At 40.1% G+C, this 19,481-nt stretch overlaps 1 protein-coding gene across 1 annotated transcript; it reads left to right on the top strand.

Moving 5' to 3' along the window:
• Nucleotides 1–417: 417 nt before the first annotated feature.
• On the top strand, nt 418–19,134 carry AMOTL2 (angiomotin like 2). Its single transcript, XM_039360094.1, has 10 exons — nt 418–751; nt 3,396–4,242; nt 6,660–6,924; nt 10,392–10,536; nt 11,209–11,301; nt 12,884–13,179; nt 14,297–14,589; nt 14,893–15,101; nt 15,919–16,086; nt 17,125–19,134. Exons 2-10 carry the CDS (start codon nt 3,500–3,502, stop codon nt 17,178–17,180), a joined length of 2,268 nt encoding a protein of 755 aa, XP_039216028.1. The 5' UTR covers nt 418–751; nt 3,396–3,499; the 3' UTR covers nt 17,181–19,134.
• The last annotated feature ends 347 nt before the right edge of the window (nt 19,135–19,481 follow it).

Below are 19,481 nucleotides of genomic sequence, written 5' to 3'. Positions count from 1 at the left end.
AGGACACATACCGGTAGGAAGGAAAATAGCTGAGCCCTTTTTTTATATAACCTAATACAGCAGCTTTTATTTATGGGAAAGCTGATGATGTGCGACCCTCCTTAAATCCCCAAGGTCCATTCTTGCCTTTTTTCCATTTTAGCCAAATTAGGTTTTTCGGTGCCCTTCAAAGCAGCAACTCTCCACTGCCGAGCCATTGGGGCTTAGGAAAGCGCCTCTAATAAATGGAAGCCAAAGATCGAGGCAGCCTTAAATCGAGCTGCTGAATTTAGGCAGCGCCTGTATTGTGAGACTTGGGGAAATTGGAGCACGCCCTCTTCCGGCCTTTGGCTCCGAACACAACTGCAACGGCAAAGCTCTTTAAAACGAACTGCCTACTTTGATCCCAGTGGGGAACCTGAAAACTCTCGCATTCCTGACATAGCATCAGCCTCTTGCGCAGCCCAGCCTCTTTCTGCTCGGCTCTACTTGCAGCTGGAGGAGGCAGGCGCGGCGCGCAGTCGCCTTCCTTCCAGCAGGGGCGGACACAGGCAGGCACTTCTGGGCAAGGAAGCTAGGCTTCCATGCACGCACGTACACACACACATACAGAGAGAGAGAGAGACTTACATTCCCTCAGTTGCCCGGGACAGCAGCACGAGCGACTGCGCTGGCCGGGCTCAAACGGACCTTTTTCTTCGCCGCTCCGCAGCCAGAAAAGATACCAAATCGTGCGGCAGAGTCACCGAGCCACTCCGACTGCTATGGTTGGGTAAGTTTCACGCCGTTGGAGGCTTGGTCCGGAGGGGGCAAGAGACGCTCGTGACATATGCCGCGCGGCTTGAAGGAGAGCGGCTACAAGCAGGGAGCCTTTTCTCCCTGGAGCGTCGGGTAAAGCGATGCCCCTTCCAGGTCGGACACCCCTTTTAGGAATTATGGCCGTTTTGCTCATTCAGGGAATTGGTGGCCGGAGCAGAGCGGCGAGCCCAAAGCGTTGGTTATTGCTTTTTTTATTTCTTTATCTCGCGGCCTAAAATTCTCCCTTAGGCATCTTTTGCCCGTTCGCTTTCCCTGCAACTTTATTACATGGCCCTCCGTTCCCTGTGCAGTTGCTCCACTGGCTTGCAAAATGACAATACTAACGTTTCGAAATCTTCTTTGGTGGGGAGCGTAGCAGTATAAGCTGCTGTTCTTTGCGACGGGGTGGGGTCGGGTGGGTAGGAGCGGTTTGCTGGCAATGCAGGTGCTGGGAGAGTTATAGCCCGCGAGCGGTAGCCTTGGCTTTGTCTTGCCTGCCGCTGCCCGATGCTTCGCGTTCTCACTTAGCAGGAATGTTAATTGCAATCCAAACCCCTGTGATGTCAGCGCAGAACTATTTGGAAAACAAAGAGCGGGCAGGGAAACTCGAAAGACGGCGCAGATGGCAATCTGCTGAGTGCGCGGCGAGTGAGCGCTCTCTCTCCGTTGCGTTTGGACTGGGAGGGAGGAGAGGTAGAAGCCAAACCTTCGCCATTTCCTCCACTTAGCCATTTCTAGGGAAATTGGCAGAGGGTTCAGGGATGGGTGAATAAGAAGCTTTTGAGGAGGGAAAAGCGAGGTGTTGAGGAAAGCATACTTGGGATTGCAACCTAAGACTGAAGTTACGGGTCTGCTCCTTGGATCATCAGCCTATTTGCAGGGTGATGAGTCGGAACTTTCCTTTCTTTGGGCTGTTAGTGCGTGCGTTATGAAGATTCACGGAGCATTTAATTTTTTCTCCTTGGCTTGCTGCAAATATTTCTCAGGAATGTGTTGCTTTAATAGAACTCGTGTCAGATATTTTTCTGGGAAGCTTTGCAGAAATGTTTCTTGTTTCAGAACGCTCTACATTTAAAATCTCTTTTCTGAAGAGTAATGATTAATAAATCTGCAAAAGAAATGCTGATCAGACAGTCCATTTCTTTCAAAAATCCTTTTTAAACAAGATGATAGTTCTATAGCATCATAATTTTATAAAATGAAGAGTTCAGCCTCACTCCAATTCGTTGACTCCTATTTGTTTCCCCAGAATAGCGCTGTTTCCAAATAGTTTAATTATAGTTACCTATTTTGCCTTTTGTATGGTCCCCTTATTCTTTAGCACCAGCATTGCAGAGTATAAAATCTGGCTAAAGACAGTGCCTTTAGCCAGAGTTCCTTTCCCTAATTCCCCCCAAAGGCAGGGCTTCAAATCGGAGATTAGGGTTAATTTTCAGCTGTGGTTCTCTTGTAGAAATCAACTTTGGCCACTGTGCAACATCAATATTGTCTTATTTTTGGCATCTTTTATTTAAAGGCTATGAACATTATACAGTTTTTGTTTTGCTTTTCATCTTGGATTAGAATAAAATCATATGCAAAGAAAAGGATTTTAGCTATTTACTGGACTGAGATTAAATAGCCCTTATGAAAACTGAGGAAGGTTTTCCAAAGCTAACTAGCACTCACCAAGAATTTTACTACTTGAGTTGTATCTTGTTTTAATAGGGCTATCTAGATAACCTCTGAGACATTCCTGGAGAATGTCAGCAAGCTCCATTTTTTATAGTTAAGTATTGTTTCAGATTTAGTGCAACTGATTTTATTGGGCAAAATATTGGATATGATGAAGGTTGAGGAAGTGGGGCTTCAGTTCCTGATGGTGTTTATAGGCCTAATCACCCACAGCCTATTTCATATGATTGTTGCATGGAAAAACAACATTTTAAAAGAGCACTTCCACATGCACTGTGAAATCCAATTAATTTTTGTTTCACACTTCCACAAAATGCCTCCAGATGCTGTGAATGCTCCAACACTGGAAATTTTTAAGAAGAGACTGGACAGCCATGTGTCTGAAATGGTATAGGGTTTCCTGCCTGAGCAGGACACTTTATTAAAATTAAAATTAGAAAGATGTGCTTCTGAATCAAAAACACAGGGAGCAGACCTTATATAGAGAGAATGTATAAGAATCCCTGAAAGTAGGCTCCACTTAAATGTGCACTTTATTTTCAATGTAAGCCTTTGGACAGGCTTACAGCAAATCTAAATGAATGAATTGAATAAAATCCAACAAATGAACACATGTTAATATATTTTCTCATTATATCCTTGTGGCCATAAGCTAGAAAGCCTTTGAGAAACTTCTACATTGGGTCTTTCTCTAAAGCAATTGTTCTACAGATTGCCTCCCCTAGTCTGGCCCTTCCACATTTATTGGGCTACAGATCCAATCAGCTGCATTGAGTGTTGTCCATATTGGCTGGGAGTGATGCAAATTATGGTCAAGGATGTCTGGAAAACACCACATTGCAAAAGACTGTTCAAAAATATACATAATAGGAATGTAGTGGTCTTGTTCAATGAATTTATTGCACTATGCAACCTCATGACTTTTTTTTTTTCTCCCTCTGCAGGGTCATTTGGCTGGACAGTGGCTGTTAGTTTCCAGAAACAGATTTTGTTTGTTTGCTGTTTTGGTGCATTCAGAAAGCACTAAGAACAAACCAGTTAGCTGAGAATGAGGACAGCTGAGGAGTCCTCTGGAACTGTCCTTCACCGCCTGATCCAAGAGCAGCTGAGGTATGGCAATCTTACTGAGAATCGTACACTCCTAGCCATACAGCAGCAGGCCTTACGAGGAGGAGGTAGCAGTGGGAGCCCACAGTCCTCCCTTGAGAGTCTCACACAGGATGAGAGCCAAATGGTTCAGCAATCAACGCGACAAGAACCCCAGGGCCAGGAGCACCATGTTGACCACCTCTACCTGGAGAATAACATGTACCGGTTCTACCATCCTCAGCATAAGGGAGAAGAGCTTCCCACCTATGAGGAGGCCAAAGCTCAGTCTCAGTATTATGCCACAGGACAACATGTTGGGGCCACCTTGTCTGGAGCACCTATAGAAGGAGGACAGCGCAGGACTTATGCTTCTGACATTAACAGCAAACCACAGGATGAGTCACTGAAAGAGCTGACACACGGTCATGTACGGTCACTCAGTGAGCAGCTCCTGCAGGTGTCCCTGGAAAGGAATGGGACTCAAGCACAGAACCACATGAGTTCCTCTCACAGTTACCCTCAACTTTCCAGACACCACCAACTCTGTCTCTCTAGAGGAAAGTCCTCTGAAGCATCAGAGTCCCGTGGTCCTCCTCCAGAATATCCTTATATAATCCCTTCACAGGAGGCACCAGAAAGTTACCTTTCTGACCCCAGGCAGCACTACAGAGAAGGTCCAGGATTTCAACATCCTGAAGTCAGGTAACTTTGTATTAGCTTTATATTACTTTGCTTATGCTGAAAGCTGCAATTTCACAGGATACTTTTCAAAGGATTGTGTTCTAGTTAGTCATTAATTTGACTTAAACCTAATCCCTTCCATCTTGGCAAAAAGCACCTTTTTTTCCAAAGAGAAATTACCATGGATGGTTATTACCCTAAGTGGAGATGTGTGGAATTAAACTTTTGTATCTTGTTTCAATTTTAGCTCCTCCTCTTCCCTCAACTTTACTTTTCCTTGTGGAAGAAGATTTGTATTTGATTTGTGTTTGTTTCTTTTGGCTTTGTAGAGAGATTCTGTTAATTTTAGGGCAGATTGGGCACACAACTTCCATGAACAATGTGAGAAAGAATTGGCATCCACTGTTGTCCAAAGATAAAGAAGCAACTAGTTCAGATAGTATGGGAAAATGTAAAGGAATTATAGCAGACATGCCTTATTCTTCCAAGCTTTATAAAAGAGGCACAAAGGCCATTTGATTCTGCTTTGGGAGGGGATAGTTCAGGATTCCATTTCATCATCCAGTTCACTCTTATAAAAATGGTAGAGGAAGAATCAGAGTTAAACCTCTTGTGTAACTTAGGAAGCTTATCTGAACATCCTATCTCTTTAGCATGTAATTCTTTTCCTAAGTTCATGAATTGTGCAGCAACCAATGGCTGAGAATGCTGAGGGCCACGCTTGGACATTGCTTGTTTTTTGAAATTGGCCCATAAAGAACATTCCTATTTGCTTAGAATATCAGAGTTTTACAGCTGGTTTTGAGTGGCATTTACAACTGCCACTCACCATTGTGACTTACTGAGAATGGAGGGGGAATTGAAACATATTTTCTGGCTGGAGACAACCTCTAGCGAATACTGGCAGGAAGAGATAATGCTGGAGGCAGGAAATTGGTTCTTTCCTAGGAACAAAAGAAGGTGGGGGGCAGTTGTGTGCTAAAAGGAAGATGTATATATTCTTATTTGCTCTAGGATCACTTCACAAGAATGTCTGAATAACTCTGCATCAAAGGAGCCTTAGTTAGATGAGGCTATGTCTTCTCAGGAACTACTTTCCCCTTTGTGCATAAGAATGGCATCCATGTTGAATTCTACGAATTTCAATTTGCTGCTACCTGCATAGCAGTTTAATCATAAGAGCAGGAGGAGAGAGAACTCTAAACCTAACTTGTTTGTTTATACATTTGAACATTCTAGAATTTAATGGATCTTGGAGTTAGTCAAGTGGGATCATGGTAGCCGTTAATTTTGATTAAATATTTATGAAACTTTACTGTGGAGTTATAGCAATCAATAGAAAACTGAATAAAGAAAGGGTTCACAGAATACACAAAGACATATGTTTGATATGGTTTTGACTTAATGCAATGTAAAAACCTCATTGTGGCTTATAAATGTGGGTTTATAGCTTAGCATAACGTGACTAATCAGAGGTGGGTTTTTTTTAAAAAAAATGGAAAAAATGAAAGCATGGCATAGCAGTGTTGAACAAAACACTGAATTAAGGATTAAAGTGCAAATAATAAACTGGATAGCATTGGTTGTACTATGGAATCCATGCTTTATGAAACCAGATTTATAGGTTTCATTTATAGGTTTATCAGGAGCCTTTATGCAAATAGTAATCAAAAATGCTGCACTGCCAATCTTATTAGTGGATAACTGGAATTTAAAGCAGTCTTGAATGGTTTACCCACTCTAGGCTACCATATCTAGGACTGAAAAAATGTGGATGACACCAAAGAGTAGCAAAGAGAAATCCCAATTACCATCTAGTGGTTGTCCAGACTTTTGCATCAGATGTGGAAATCTTAATCCAATCTTCTATGTTCTAAAACTCTCCTAGTTTAGTTAGCTAACAATGTTCAGCTAACAAATATTAAAGGTGTAGAGCAGTGGTGGCGAACCTATGGCACGGGTGCCAGAGGCGGCACTCAGAGCCCTCTCTGTGGACATGCGCGCCGTCATCCCAGTCTTAGGCCTTCAGCTGGGTTTTATAAAACCATTTCACTTTAGGTCTCTGCTGCCGTGTGCAAAAAAAAAAAGGTTCAATCAGTCAATTTCAACTTCTCACGGGGAAAAAAAAGATTTTGCAAAGTTGGAATTGATTGATTGAACTTTTTAGTCCCACCCAGTCTGCTGTTACCACCGCAGCCACGCCCATCCAGCGGACCACGCCCACCCAGCACTCGACAATGCATAAGTGGGTTTTGGGTTGCAGTTTGGGCACTCAGTCTCTAGAAGGTTCGCCATCACTGGTGTAGAGTTTTTAAAGCCCAGGGTATTTAAGTTGTCCATATGGCTGACCCAAATACTTGAGCTTTGCTACATATAGGGCTGGGGCCTTCCTTTTAGAAAGTATGTATCTTTAATTTCTTCATCTTTTAATTTTTTAGGATGATGCAAACTCCAGTGTCCCAAGCTTTCTTGCCACAACAGGCTGCTCTCTGCCATAACCATCTGGGATCACTCACTTCAGCTGGCATGGCAACTTTGATGGCAACTCAGGCTGCTTCTACTAGTAATCACTTGTCCCAAATAGAAGCTGTGTTGATGGAGAATAAGAAGTTGTTAAGAGAGAATGAGACATTGCAAAGAGAAAATGAGTTGTTACGGAGGGAACTGGAGAGCTACAATGAAAAGGCCAACCGCATTCAAAAGGTAAAGACCAAGCATAGCTCTACTTTAGCCAATCTATCTAATCAAAATATATGCAGACTAATACAGATTTTGTCATGGAAAATGAAACTATTGTAGTCAAGGACAAAGTCATAGTCATAATTAAATTTTATAAAATTTAAATCCTTATTCAGTGTGAGAAAAGGATATCTGTTAACTGTCTCTCATCTATCTTGGCAGCAAGAGTGGAGAATCTGGTTTTAAGTTATCCAACTGTAGGAAAACTTGGTTGATGGGCCAAAGCAGGTCTTTTCAGGTTAATAAGCATGTTTGGAATTTTGAGAGCATATTGCAGAATATTTCACAATAATTTTCATGTGATGCAGCAGCATGTTCATTACCATCACCATTTTCTTTTGGATTTTTGTATTCTGAACAGATTGGCATAATTACAAAACACTGAATTTGGAAATAGCCATCCACCATTTTTGTCTTCTAAGAATCTTTATGGGGCCTTTGTTGCAGAATGCCTATTTGGAAATAAAGAAAATGCTAGAAATAATATAGTGCTTTATATTATGTCAGTTTCCATTTTTAAAGTTTGATTGGTGTTACATTCCCACACCATTTAGATGGAATTGCTTATTATAAGTTTGTGTTATACAACAGTTATAATTGTTCATTGCACACAAAGCAGGCCTTTTGGAGTTCAGAAACCAGAAATGGCACATAAAAAACAGTATTTTATCAGGACCAATAATTGGTCTTTTTAATCACAGTATATTATTTACTTCAATGAAGGCATGCAAGGTCAGTGGTGAAAGTTGATTCATGTGTCCCAAATAAGTACTCATGTTATGTGTGGTAGGATTTTCCATTCCAGTAGTGAGGGCCATTAAATAAAAAAAACATACGCAGCATTTTCTGCTACTTGAAGTCGTCAAGTATGATAATTTTAATAATTATCTGCCTGATTTTTTTTAAAAAAAGCATATCAAGTCCATTTTGAAATAGCAATTCACAAGTTACACTAAGTTACGGTTTCCATAGTTTATTGAAGAAGCCACTGTAACTTTGTTCAAGTGTGACACTTAGCCATAAATCATGCTTTACAAATCCCAATAACTGGGTTCACTCATTCTGCTAAGCAAAGCAAAATAAAGTTCTGGCATGGTAATTCAGATAAGCTTGAATTGACAGCACAAAATTATGGATCAGCAACTTGACAGCCACTAAACCCCCTCCCCCCAGCACCACTGTTTCCCTATAATTAAAATAGTGCTGAGATCTTCCAAAATCTTGCCTCAAACAATCTTGTGAGATTGTTCTTTGTTGTACTTTCTTGCATACAACTATCATGTAAGAGCTTTTGTGAGATCTAGGGAAACTGAAAAGATTGCTTACCTCTGTCCTGTTCTATTACTCTATGATTTGTTTGGGCTTGGAGTTACCTGTGAATCCAGCCATTATGTTTGGAACAATCATGATTTCACTGGAAGAGCAGAGGGCTCATCATAGTGCTTCATAGAGCTTTGCTTTCAGTAACATTTCCCCAGATGCTCTCCTTTTTGCCTTTCGTTTCCCAGAAACAGCTGTCCTGAAAACCATCTCCTTTAATACTTTTCAATTACTCCCCCTCCCTTTTAAACAGCTGTGGAGCACAAGCTAACAGGACCCAACTGATCTTAAGCTGAAGCAGTTGTTGAGTGGAAAGAGAAAAGAGTCTATTCACCTCCTCTGCTAACAGTTGTGCTCTCTTGTTATCTGGCCCTCCCTCCTGGGCTCTTGGTGGGCAAGACACAGAAGCTTTTGTGCAGAAACACAGAGAGAGAGGCTGTGGCAGCCTAGCTTCAGCCAAGGGCGAGAATACTCTTCTTGAAGCCATTGAGTTATTTGGGGGAGGGTCTGCAGAGGGAATATGCCAGGCCTGCAAAGTAGCAAAGTGGTAACAATGGAATATGAAACTGCACGCCAGTTGGAACTAAGGAAGAATAGGGCAGATGTGTGGAAAAAAAGAGAGTAAAAAAAAGCCCCACAGCATATCCTGAAGTATTGTAATAGAACAGTGTAATATGATCTAGGTCAGGGGTCCCCAACTCCCGGTCCGTGGACCAGTAGCAAGCCACAGCATGCCAGCAACCAGTCCGCATAAACAAGCAAAGCCCCATCCATGAGATGCAGGCAGCACCCAAAACCACACACCCTCCAGTCCTCAGAAAAACCCCTCTCCATGGAACTGGTCCCTGGTGCCCAAAAGGTTGAAGACCTCTCACTCATAAATTGTAAACACCTAATGTGATGATTTTACTGTCTACTGCTTCACAACTTTAGGATCATTTGGGCCCAGTTATATTATCAACTTCTTTGAATAGCAAAAAGATGCAACCGCCATTGCTTGTTTATAGTTTTTGTAATGAATATTGTTGCTGTTATCCAGCAGGTGTCAACCCCAACTCAAAACAGGCTGAGAAATATAGTAAATGGTGTAAAATGAAAAAAAGAGCAACGATACACTGGAATTTGAGAAACCAGAATAACATAATTGGCTTATTTAAATTATCTTGAAGGAGGTGGCAGTGATGCTGACTTAGCCTTTGTATGGTTATTTTAATCCTCCTTAAAGCTTTTAAATTGCTTTAAATACTAATGTGTTTTCTCACTAAGGTTTTTATGACAGTTTTATACATTTCCTCATAACCACTTGTGTGTTGTATATACTGTATATATACACACAACATGTAATAAGAATACTATATTTATAAAATACTATTTTTAATAAAAAATCATTATAGTAATATTTTAGCATCAGTACACAGCCTAGGTGTTTTGGTCTAGTAATAGAAAATGTTGGAAATGATGACTGACTGAATAAACTATTTAGATAGAACTTAAATACGAAAACAATGGCTTGAGAGAGTGATAACATCAAGAAACGTCTAGTACAGTTATGTGTTGTGAGAAGCTGGCTTTCCTAACTCATGCATATTTGGTTCTTGAACTGAAGATTACTGCATTCGATTTCATGTTCAGATAATGAGTTTTGATTATTACGAAATGTTTAATTTGTATTCCAGTGCAATTTTGAAATTCAGTTGTTGAAGAAATACTCATTATTATACAGGTAGTCGTTGGCTTACGACCACAATTGAGCCCAAAATTTCCGTTGCTAAGTGAAACATTTGTTAACTGATTTTTGCCCCATTGTACGACCTTTCTTGCCACAGCTGTTAAGTGAATCACTGCAGTTATTAAGTTAGTAACCTGATTGTTAAGTGAACCTGGCTTCCCCATTGCCTTTGCTTGTCAGAAGGTCGCAAAAGGGGATCGCGTGATCCCAGGACACTGCAGCAGTCGTAAATGTGAGAAATGGTCATAAGTCACTTTTTTCAGTGCCGTTGTAACTTTGAATGGTCAATAAATGAACTATTGTAAGTCAAGGACTACCTGTAATTTATGGATTTTATTATGCAGATATATTTTAACCCAAATGTTCTGGTTTTCATACTTAGTTAGAAAGCGAAATTCAACAAATTTCAGAAGATTATGAAAATCTAATGAAAGCATCATTAAAACGAGAAGCCTTGGAGAAAACCATGAGAAACAAAAAGGATGGGGAAATGAGGAGGTTGCAAGACTTCAATCGGGATCTCAAAGGTAAGGCAATTTGGAAAGGTCAAATTCTAAATTTGGGTGGTGTGTGTTGTGTTTGAAATTTCTGGTCAGATACTTTGCAACCACCCTATATACCATTTAACACAATCCGGCTAGGAAGTATTCAGGTTCATATCGCTACAGCCATTGATTCAATAGCCACTGAGACTCAGATTGGTGCATCTGCTGTTGCAGGTGGCTTTTCTTCCTCTTTAGTGGTAAGATTGTGCTTATGCATTGGAGGAAAAGAGTTGACCATCACTGCCCGCTGGCACAATGGTTAATGGTGATCGGAATTAAAAGGCAGATTGTGACCAAGAGATGAGGGGAGCAGGACACCTTCATGGCTTGTTGATAGTTTTTCAGAATCACTTTTGAACTGAATCATTTAGCTTGAAAGGTTCCAAAAAGTTATCTAGTTATTTTTCAGGCTGTAAATCTTATAAAGCTCTTGGAATCCAGAGAAATATTGTTCTTATTTAAATTTCTAAGAAATAAAGCATTTATTTCTAAAGCAATATTTGTGCCATTATTAGCAGCTGTGCCCCCCAACTATGTTAGCACAATAGCACCTTTGGCAAGCGATAAATAACTGTCTGTGCCCTTCTAGAAATCCATGAATATTTGAACATTGAAATATGTTCTAATCTTGTCTTTTCTTTCCATTTGTTATAGAGCGATTAGAGTCTGCAAACAAACAAATGGCCAACCGAGCACAGGAAAACCAAAACGGAAATCAAGGAACTATGGCAAAACTTGTTGCTCAAAGTAAGCCTCTTGAAAACCTTTTGCTATTTCAACTGTATTTCTACTCCACGTGTGCCCTTCTGATAGTATACTGCTGCATAATCTCTAGTTCTTCATTTGTATAGCAGTGTTCTATTCCTTGTATCTGTGCTTCAAACAAGCTGGGAAGAAGATAAGTCTGTGGTCCCTTTAAGATTGAAAAGGAGGCGGATCCTCCTTTGGAAGCTTTTTGCAGTTCCCCCCAGGGGGCCAAGTTATTCTTGGCACTTCAACTAGAGCCATTAATCACAGCAACCATCAGTGTGACCTGGATTCTTTGCATTCCAATGGCTGTTCTGGCTGTTCCAACACACAAGCTATACTCCCTCCTCTCAAAGTCTGAGGTCCAAGATGTTTCTTGCTGCTGTTCTGGATTTTTGAAAAGAGGGTTTGTTGCCAAAGGATGAAAATTGGCCTGGTGATGGGGGTTGAAGTTGGCAGGGAATGTACTTTACACTCAACTTTTGCCCAGCCAGTTTAAGAAACCACCTCTCTCCTTCCAGAAAATTAGCCCTGCTTCCTTGCAAGAAGTAGCTCTTTTCCTGGCCTTATAAATACAGCAGTGGGAAACAGTAATCCTTTGCATAATTACTCAAAAAAACTCTGCTTTTCACTTAGGCAGCCATCCTGTTGTTTAGAATTAGAATCTCCATTTATTATTTGAAGGGTTATGACTTTTCTGTCTGCTTCATTAGAATGGCTCTACCTCTTGATCGTTTCAGCAAATCATGACTAAGTGGTAGAGTATGCATCATGTCCTTATCATTTAGTTTCCACATATAATTATTGTGGCAGTTTGGCCACCACACTTTGGTCTCTTTTAAGATAAGGAAAACTTACAAATAATGCTAGAGTCTTTCTGAGACTGGGGTTAAGCTGTTTGGTGCCCTCTGCAGAGTCATGAATGAAACTACTAGAGATAGTCATGCTTCCCTAACTTTTGGTGTAGGATAGGGTAAGAGGAAGGAAATGACATAGATTTCCAGATATGTAGGGCATAAAATATATTCCTCTATAACAATGGCAGAGAATCTGTGGCTTTCATATATTGCCATATTCCAATACCTGTTATTGCTAGCCAATATGACCAATGATTCAGGATGATGCAAATCATAATCCAATATCATCTGGAAAGGTACAGAATTCTTGTATCTGTTCTACATAAGCATGGTTTTCAACTTCCCACAAATTCTTCATCTTACCTTGTTGGGCCCCAGCTATGATCACATCATGGAAAACCATGGCATGAAGCATGAGCTAAAAAAATAATAGGAACGTTGTGTAAGATCAAAATACTATGGCACAACGGTGATTTTTCCTCAAGTCTGATAGTTTCCTAAGTGTGAGCCCTGTATAACCCTGTCGTGGAATTATTTAAATAATCAATAGATTATAGAAAATGAAGGCAATACCCATTTCTCATCTAAAAACTTGGGAACTGGACTTAGTGTGTTACAGTTAAAATTATCTTTAAGGATACTCTGTCAGAAATATGGCTTTCCCTTGACTACAAAGAGTACATAGCTGTGATTTATGCCAAACTTCCTCTTTGTTTTGTCTTCAGACTATGAATATCAGCAAGAAAGGGAAAAGTTACAGCGGGAAATTGCATGTTTACATGGCACTAATGAAGATCAACGTCGGCGGGCTGAACTGTTAGAGCAGGCTCTGAGCAGTGCTCAAGCCCGCACTGTTAAAATGGAAGATGAGCTACAGAAGAAACGAGCATACGTAGAGAAAGTAGAACGGTTGCAACAGGCCCTGGGCCAGCTCCAGGCTGCATGTGAAAAGCGTGAGCAACTGGAACTGCGTCTCCGGACCCGCTTAGAGCAGGAGCTGAAGATACTGCGGGCTCAGCAGGTAAGAGAAGAACCAAGTAATAATGGCAAAAAAGGATAAAGAATATTCTGGTTACTAAGTTTGGAAAGCAGTTTTGAAAGTTTGGAGTAACCACAAAACTGATGGATTTTTGTCCTATTTGATCTCCTTTCTAAAGACCCAATGATTTTACTGTCCATTAACTTAGGAAGAATGTTTCTCTAGAATGCTCAAGTAGTATTATCTCAAGCCCAATAATAGAAGAATGTTTGTGGAACAAGTCTAAACAACATTATGGAAGATACACTTCCTCTTCTGTCTTTTTACACAACTAATCAAAGTAATGATCTAAGAATTTGTGGATTCAAGTATACCAAGGCTATTACGGTACTCTACAAGTGGAAGTTGAATAATTTATTTGGCAATAGTTAGCAATCTGTTTATCAGTTGATCTTTTTAATTAGCATTTATTGAAATTTTGTTAATCATAAAATGTTAAGATTTTATAAAAGGAAATCATGCATATTATCAAGAATAACACCTATTTGAGCAGGAAATTAAATGAAAACAGTGACTGGGTGTAAAATCAAATCTGTATTTTTTTAAAAAAATTAAAACACTTTTTAGATAAGCAACTTTTTACTAGATTCAGATGATCCAAATGTGAGCCAATCAGGAAAAAGTTGAGTCCCTTCAAACTGTGATGGGAAATATAAGGTATATACTGAATCTCCTGGAGAAAAACTCCCTGGACCATATGCTTAATTCTTGCATATTTCTTTTAATCTGGAGTTCCAAAACTACTTCCATTCTAGCTCTATATCCTTGGGCAAGGTGGAGCAGAAGGCAATTTTTGATCTAGCAGATCTGTGGTTGATTCTAGTCAATTTTACTTCTGGAAAGAAAAGCTTTGAATTAGGCAGAAGTAATTTGCTATGTGGAAACACCATTAGACCAAATTTTTTAAGCCTGATTTTTACTGGTAAGCTATAGTGGAATACAAGGGAGATGCCATAAACATGTGCCTCATCTTGGTCTGGGCCTACTATGTTAAATGCTGGAATGGACTGCTTTTGTAGAAGCACCAAACACATATTAAATGAATCTCAATCTCTCTCTATATATATCTCTATCTTTATCTTTTGCTTTGCTACTCCAGAGGCAAATGGGAGCCCCAGGTGGAGGATCCTCTGAGTTGAATGCCCACATACTCTCTGAACAGCTGAGAGAAAGGGAAGAGAAAATCTTGGCCCTGGAGGCTGACATGACCAAATGGGAGCAAAAGTACCTGGAGGAGCGTACTATGCGACAGTTTGCTATGGATGCTGCTGCCACAGCTGCTGCACAACGGGACACCACCATTATCAATCACTCCCCACGCCATTCTCCCAACAGCAGCTTTGACGAAGACCTTTTGCTTGCAAACCACAAGCATCAGGAGATGGAAAACAGGTTTGTCTTGTTAGAGAAAGTTCCGAGAGGCTTAGGCCCAGCAGATAGAAAGACATTTATCCTTTTTATCCTGCACTGATTTTTTTAAAAAATGGCTTTCTTACCAAACAACATTCAAAACATGGCAAAGAGAGCAGATCAACAGCAGCTTCTTTTTTGCAAAATGCAACAGGAGGGCACGGGTTAAGGGGTGCTTGGAAGAAAGGCTTTATTGAACTGCTAGACTTTAACATTCTGTTGGGTGCTTCCTACAAATTGTGATGTGGTGCTGGTGGTTTCCTTATTATTCGTTTTCTTTCCCAGGTTAAAAGAACTTCATGCCCAAATCCTTGAGAAGGATGCAGTCATCAAGGTGCTGCAACAGCGCTCTCGGAAGGACCCCAACAAGGCTCATCAGGGCTCCCTACGACCTGCAAAATCAGTGCCATCAGTGTTTGCAGCTTCTGGCATGCAATGTTGGCCAGGAAACTCTGTCAGTGAAAGTGATTCCCAGAGCAATCCAGAGAACAAGGGTAGGATTCTATAGTTACATGTATTTAGATTGCATGTTCAATGATTCCACTTAGGCCTTTTAAGAAACATGCTGGTTTTATATTTACAGTATTTGTGTTGTTTTTCCATTCCCATACCCTTACGCTTTTACCAAGTGATTTTGGCTCACTTCAGATTTTCCAAATCTGTGGTTGACAAGATCAGGGAAGTGAAACTGTGTGAGATAATAAAAATGTAACATGCTATCAGACCAATAGAGTTAGGGCAAACTACGATTGGCAGATCCAGTAAAACAGTATAGTGAAGGCAAACTGGTTTTAGGAAAGTTCCTTGCAAGAGTATTCCAAATGTCACATTCCTAGCCTTCTAGTTTGTGTTATTCTCTGAGGCCATTGGCCACTAATTAGAATCATAAATTGGTTATCTACAATTCTTTGCCTTCTCTTGGTCATTAAGAAGCCTCACTGTGGAATTTCCATCCATGTAGCCTACTTCGAGAGGCTGAATACATATTTAGGATGGTTTAGCAGGATATCTTTTTAATTATTTCTTGTAGATGTTCATGTTAGAAATAAATAGGAGAAAATATAAAAGAGTGCAATTTTCCTGTTGATAATTAAGGGCTATCTGTAAATATTACTGATTACTTGATGGCTGAGTTCATACATTATACATAATCTTAAATGGTTTGTATGGATGTGGCTTGCATGGTTTATGACAAGAGTATTAGTTATTCTGTTCAGAAAGTAGGCAAACCATAGTTTGCAATATGTGAACCCTTAACAATATTAATTTGATATACTGATCTAGAATTATTATTTTTTTTTGGTTCTTCAGCACTCAAGGCTTCAGCAGAAGCAACTGTCCCATCAACTTGTATCCCCTTCCACACCAAACATGGCAGCAAAGATGGAAGTACACAGACTGAAGGTCTTCCCACAAACGTTTCATGTGACGAGTCCAGGTTCCATGTTGAAAAAAACAGTGGTGCAGCAAGTTCCCTAGGTAAGGACCAGTTGATGAGTGAACTTACGGAGCTTGGCCTTCTTTTTTAGACTTCCTAGTAGCCATATTCATAGTATACCCAGTGACCTGCCTTCTCTGCCAGAGATGCCTGTGAGGGTTTACATAACTAAGAGGTGAACACAGTGCTGCCGCAGCAGGCCAAATACCAGGACTAAGATTCTTCTCATAGTGACTAATCATGAGTTTCATGCAATGCAGCATAGGCTTATCCTGGAGGAGTAGGTGGGGCTGATGTAGGAAGAGCAAGAGACAGACATTAAATAATAAATGGGTGTTTAAATTCTCTGTATTCACTGTCATATTTTCTTCAACGGTAAATTCCAGAAGTGTCTATTTACCCACTGTTTAAAACAGCAATTGCTTATAGTGATTACCAGGGCTGAACCTTAGTTTAAACCAAAGCCATGACCCTAAGAGGAGTTTCTTATAAGCATAAAATTATATTCAGAATTTATACAGAGAACTAGATTTGATCAGCCTTCTCCAACCCATGTCCCTAATAAATAACGTAGTCTTGGGAATTGATTAATATTCTGCATATTTTATCAGTGATCAAGGAGTTTTCAATCAAGTTTGGATGTATTTCCCATATGTCTGCTTCATATTAGGCAGAACACAAAGATTTTCTTGGTTTTATTTTTTATTAAAAACATTTATATAGCCGCCTATCTTTCAACCAATTCAGGTTTTGATTAGTGTAATGTCTGAACACCCAACACTGATTTGCAGGTCATGAATTCTGGTTTAGGATATATGAATTTGGTATTCATGGATAAGCAACATACTTTAATCCAGTTTATAACTGCAGCCTTTGGGATTGTTACAGCTACAAAATCTACTTTTCAAATCTTGTCTGTAAGACTGATTTAAGTTTAGCTTGTGGCACCAAAATGAAAAGTTTTGCTATGACAAACACTAGGGCTACAAGTGGTTTGTCTTGCACCTAAGCCAAATGTAGCTTGCAGCTTTGTATTTCCTCCAAATGTCTGTAGTAACATGGCCTGTTTTTCTTTGCAGAGATGCCAGCTGCTAAAATTTTCGACCTGTCAGACATGGTGGAGATTCTCATCTGAGGTGCAGGAGCTCCTCTATGGACCAGACCCAGGTGCTCTTTTCTGCCTTAGTGGATTTCTGCCTTCTCAGGAGACAGTAGCGGACTAAGCGCACGAAGCCTGAGGAGCCCTTCACCAATTAGGATGCTCTGTGGAAAGCAGTACTAAAGACTTTACAAGACGAGCTGGAAGAGATCAGCAACCAGATAGTTGATTTGAGGGTGAGAATCTCCAACTGTGGGAGATACCCAAGTTTGGATAGTGCCTTCTAGGAAAATTGTTCTGCAGTACCCGAACAACAACTCAGGGGCTATGAATTGAGGTTAATGCTTACATCAAGGCAGCTGTTCCACTTTTTCCTCTGCTGCTGGTTTTTCCCAAAAGATGGGAATACAACTGGGAAGTCAAGTGGGATTTTTATGCTGCCTGGGTAAGGCCCTAGATGTGGTGGCATGTTGAAGTTTGGCACTGGAAGAGGTGATATACATAATACACAAGGCTTTTGGCAGATGCCCAAACCTGAAGTATAAACTAAAAGCAGGGGTGTCTGGTGCTGGTATGGCTAGACTCTATTTGCCGTACTCTTCCCCCAACTCAGTCCACTGTTCAGTTCAGAAGCAGAGGAACTGCTGCAAATATTGGGAAGTCCAAGTGATGATCTGGAAAACGACCTATCATAGATCTTGAGGGGAAGGGAGATAACAAAACAATGCCGCTATTTTGTAAATATCTTCTATAAGCCACAGTCCCTCTGTTGTGGCTCTTTCTGTTCTGTTCTAATATTTGCAGTAGATCTGCTTATATCACAGAACTATTTTGTTTTGTTGTCAGATTTCTTCAATATTTGCTTCCCCCCCCTTTTTCTTCCAATTTCATATCCTGTTTGTCGTGAGTTAAATATCCGCCTTTGCAGTCCTTCAGATTCCCTTTCCTTTGAAGCCATTTCCCATGATGCTTTAGACTGGAATTTCCCTAGTCTTTGTTTGAGCGGCAGCCAGGAACCAGTTGTTTCTGTTTCTATCTTGCCATTGCCAAATTATCCTCTTCTAAGCTGGATACATCTCTGTGTGGTGTAGATCAGCACAGCTGTATGGGGGATGAAGGGCTTTGATGGAGAATTCCATCTGGGTCTAAAGCAAGATTACAATTGGATCTCTTAGTAATAAGAATGGATGTTATTCTATTTGTAAAAAAATGGAAAAGTGAATCAAAACTGCATTGAGAGACAAGGCGGAGTATGAGTGCAGAGGTTTGGGTTAAATTGGTGATGTTTTGAAGTGGCTGACAGCGATAATTTTATAATTAATTAAATGGCATTTGTGGGAATGATGTGTGTTTGAACATGGGGATGGAAAACAACGTTGTGTCCCAAATTTGTGTTTTTCAAAAGAATCTGGAGAAAATATTTGTTAAAGGCACATCCTTTCTTTTCTTTGGAATCACTCCAAAATCTGCATTCAGCCTTCTTTGCTCTCTCCTACCTACTGACAGCTGGCTTCTGACAGTAGTCAACTCTCAAATGAGTGCATTACTTAACTCCGTCAAACCTTTTGTTTGATTTCACCATCATACACTTTCATCCCCTCCTCTGCTTCCTACTTAAACATATGCATTTGCTGGACAACTGCATTGAAAAAAAGAAAAAAAAATCCCTCCATAAATGTGTAAAAACGGTATGTGGCTATTGTGTGTTGTTTACAAAGTGAAAAACAGCAAACAAAGAGTTATGAGAGAGAAGCACAGCTTAATATATTTCATATTAATATTTGGTATTCCTTTTAAAATATTTTTGTGCTGTGAACTTTTTTTTCCTGCCAGACAGTGAGGGGTGTTTTTGTTTTGTTTTTGGTGCATTTTAAGTTATCTTAAATATTTAAATGTAAACCTGACTGTTCCTTATGCCGCCCTATACCGAGATTGCTGTAGCATTCCACTTGGTATAACAATATTTTAATAAAAGTATTGTTTAATAAGACTGAGACTATGTTTTACTATGCAATGCACATTTGTGAATGGAGGATGCAAGGATGCTAAAGTACCCAAAAGCAATTGGGGTGGGTTTGTCTTGAAATTACCCCTGTTGAAACACTTGTACATACAGGTTTAATAAATGGTTATTATGATTATTACCCCTAAGGTGCAGCCCTTTCCCATCTGATGTTTGCTCTTGATACTCTTACCTATTGACAAGCTAACAATCGGTCATATAGCTACCATTCAAAGTTGTACTCAAAGTTTACAATCCGTCCTCATAAATAGTATAAGTAAATTACGACTGCATACAAACACCTTCTGTGGTCAAAATGACTTCATTTCAGGCAC

Source organism: Crotalus tigris, unplaced genomic scaffold (genome assembly GCF_016545835.1).
Source record: "Crotalus tigris isolate CLP2741 ecotype Arizona unplaced genomic scaffold, ASM1654583v1 scf7180000019154.1569036, whole genome shotgun sequence".
In the NCBI taxonomy this organism is placed as follows: domain Eukaryota; kingdom Metazoa; phylum Chordata; class Lepidosauria; order Squamata; family Viperidae; genus Crotalus; species Crotalus tigris.
The sequence above is the reverse complement of the archived record's forward strand: the minus strand, read 5'-3'. Positions and strand labels throughout refer to the sequence as shown.

Coding starts and splice junctions, on each gene's coding strand:
- AMOTL2 (XM_039360094.1), top strand. CDS start 3,500: ATGAGGACAGCTGAGGAGTCCTCTGGAACTGTCCTTCACCGCCTGATC. Junction 4,243..6,659: donor TTTCAACATCCTGAAGTCAG/GTAACTTTGTAT, acceptor TTAATTTTTTAG/GATGATGCAAACTCCAGTGT. Junction 14,590..14,892: donor CATCAGGAGATGGAAAACAG/GTTTGTCTTGTT, acceptor TTTCTTTCCCAG/GTTAAAAGAACTTCATGCCC.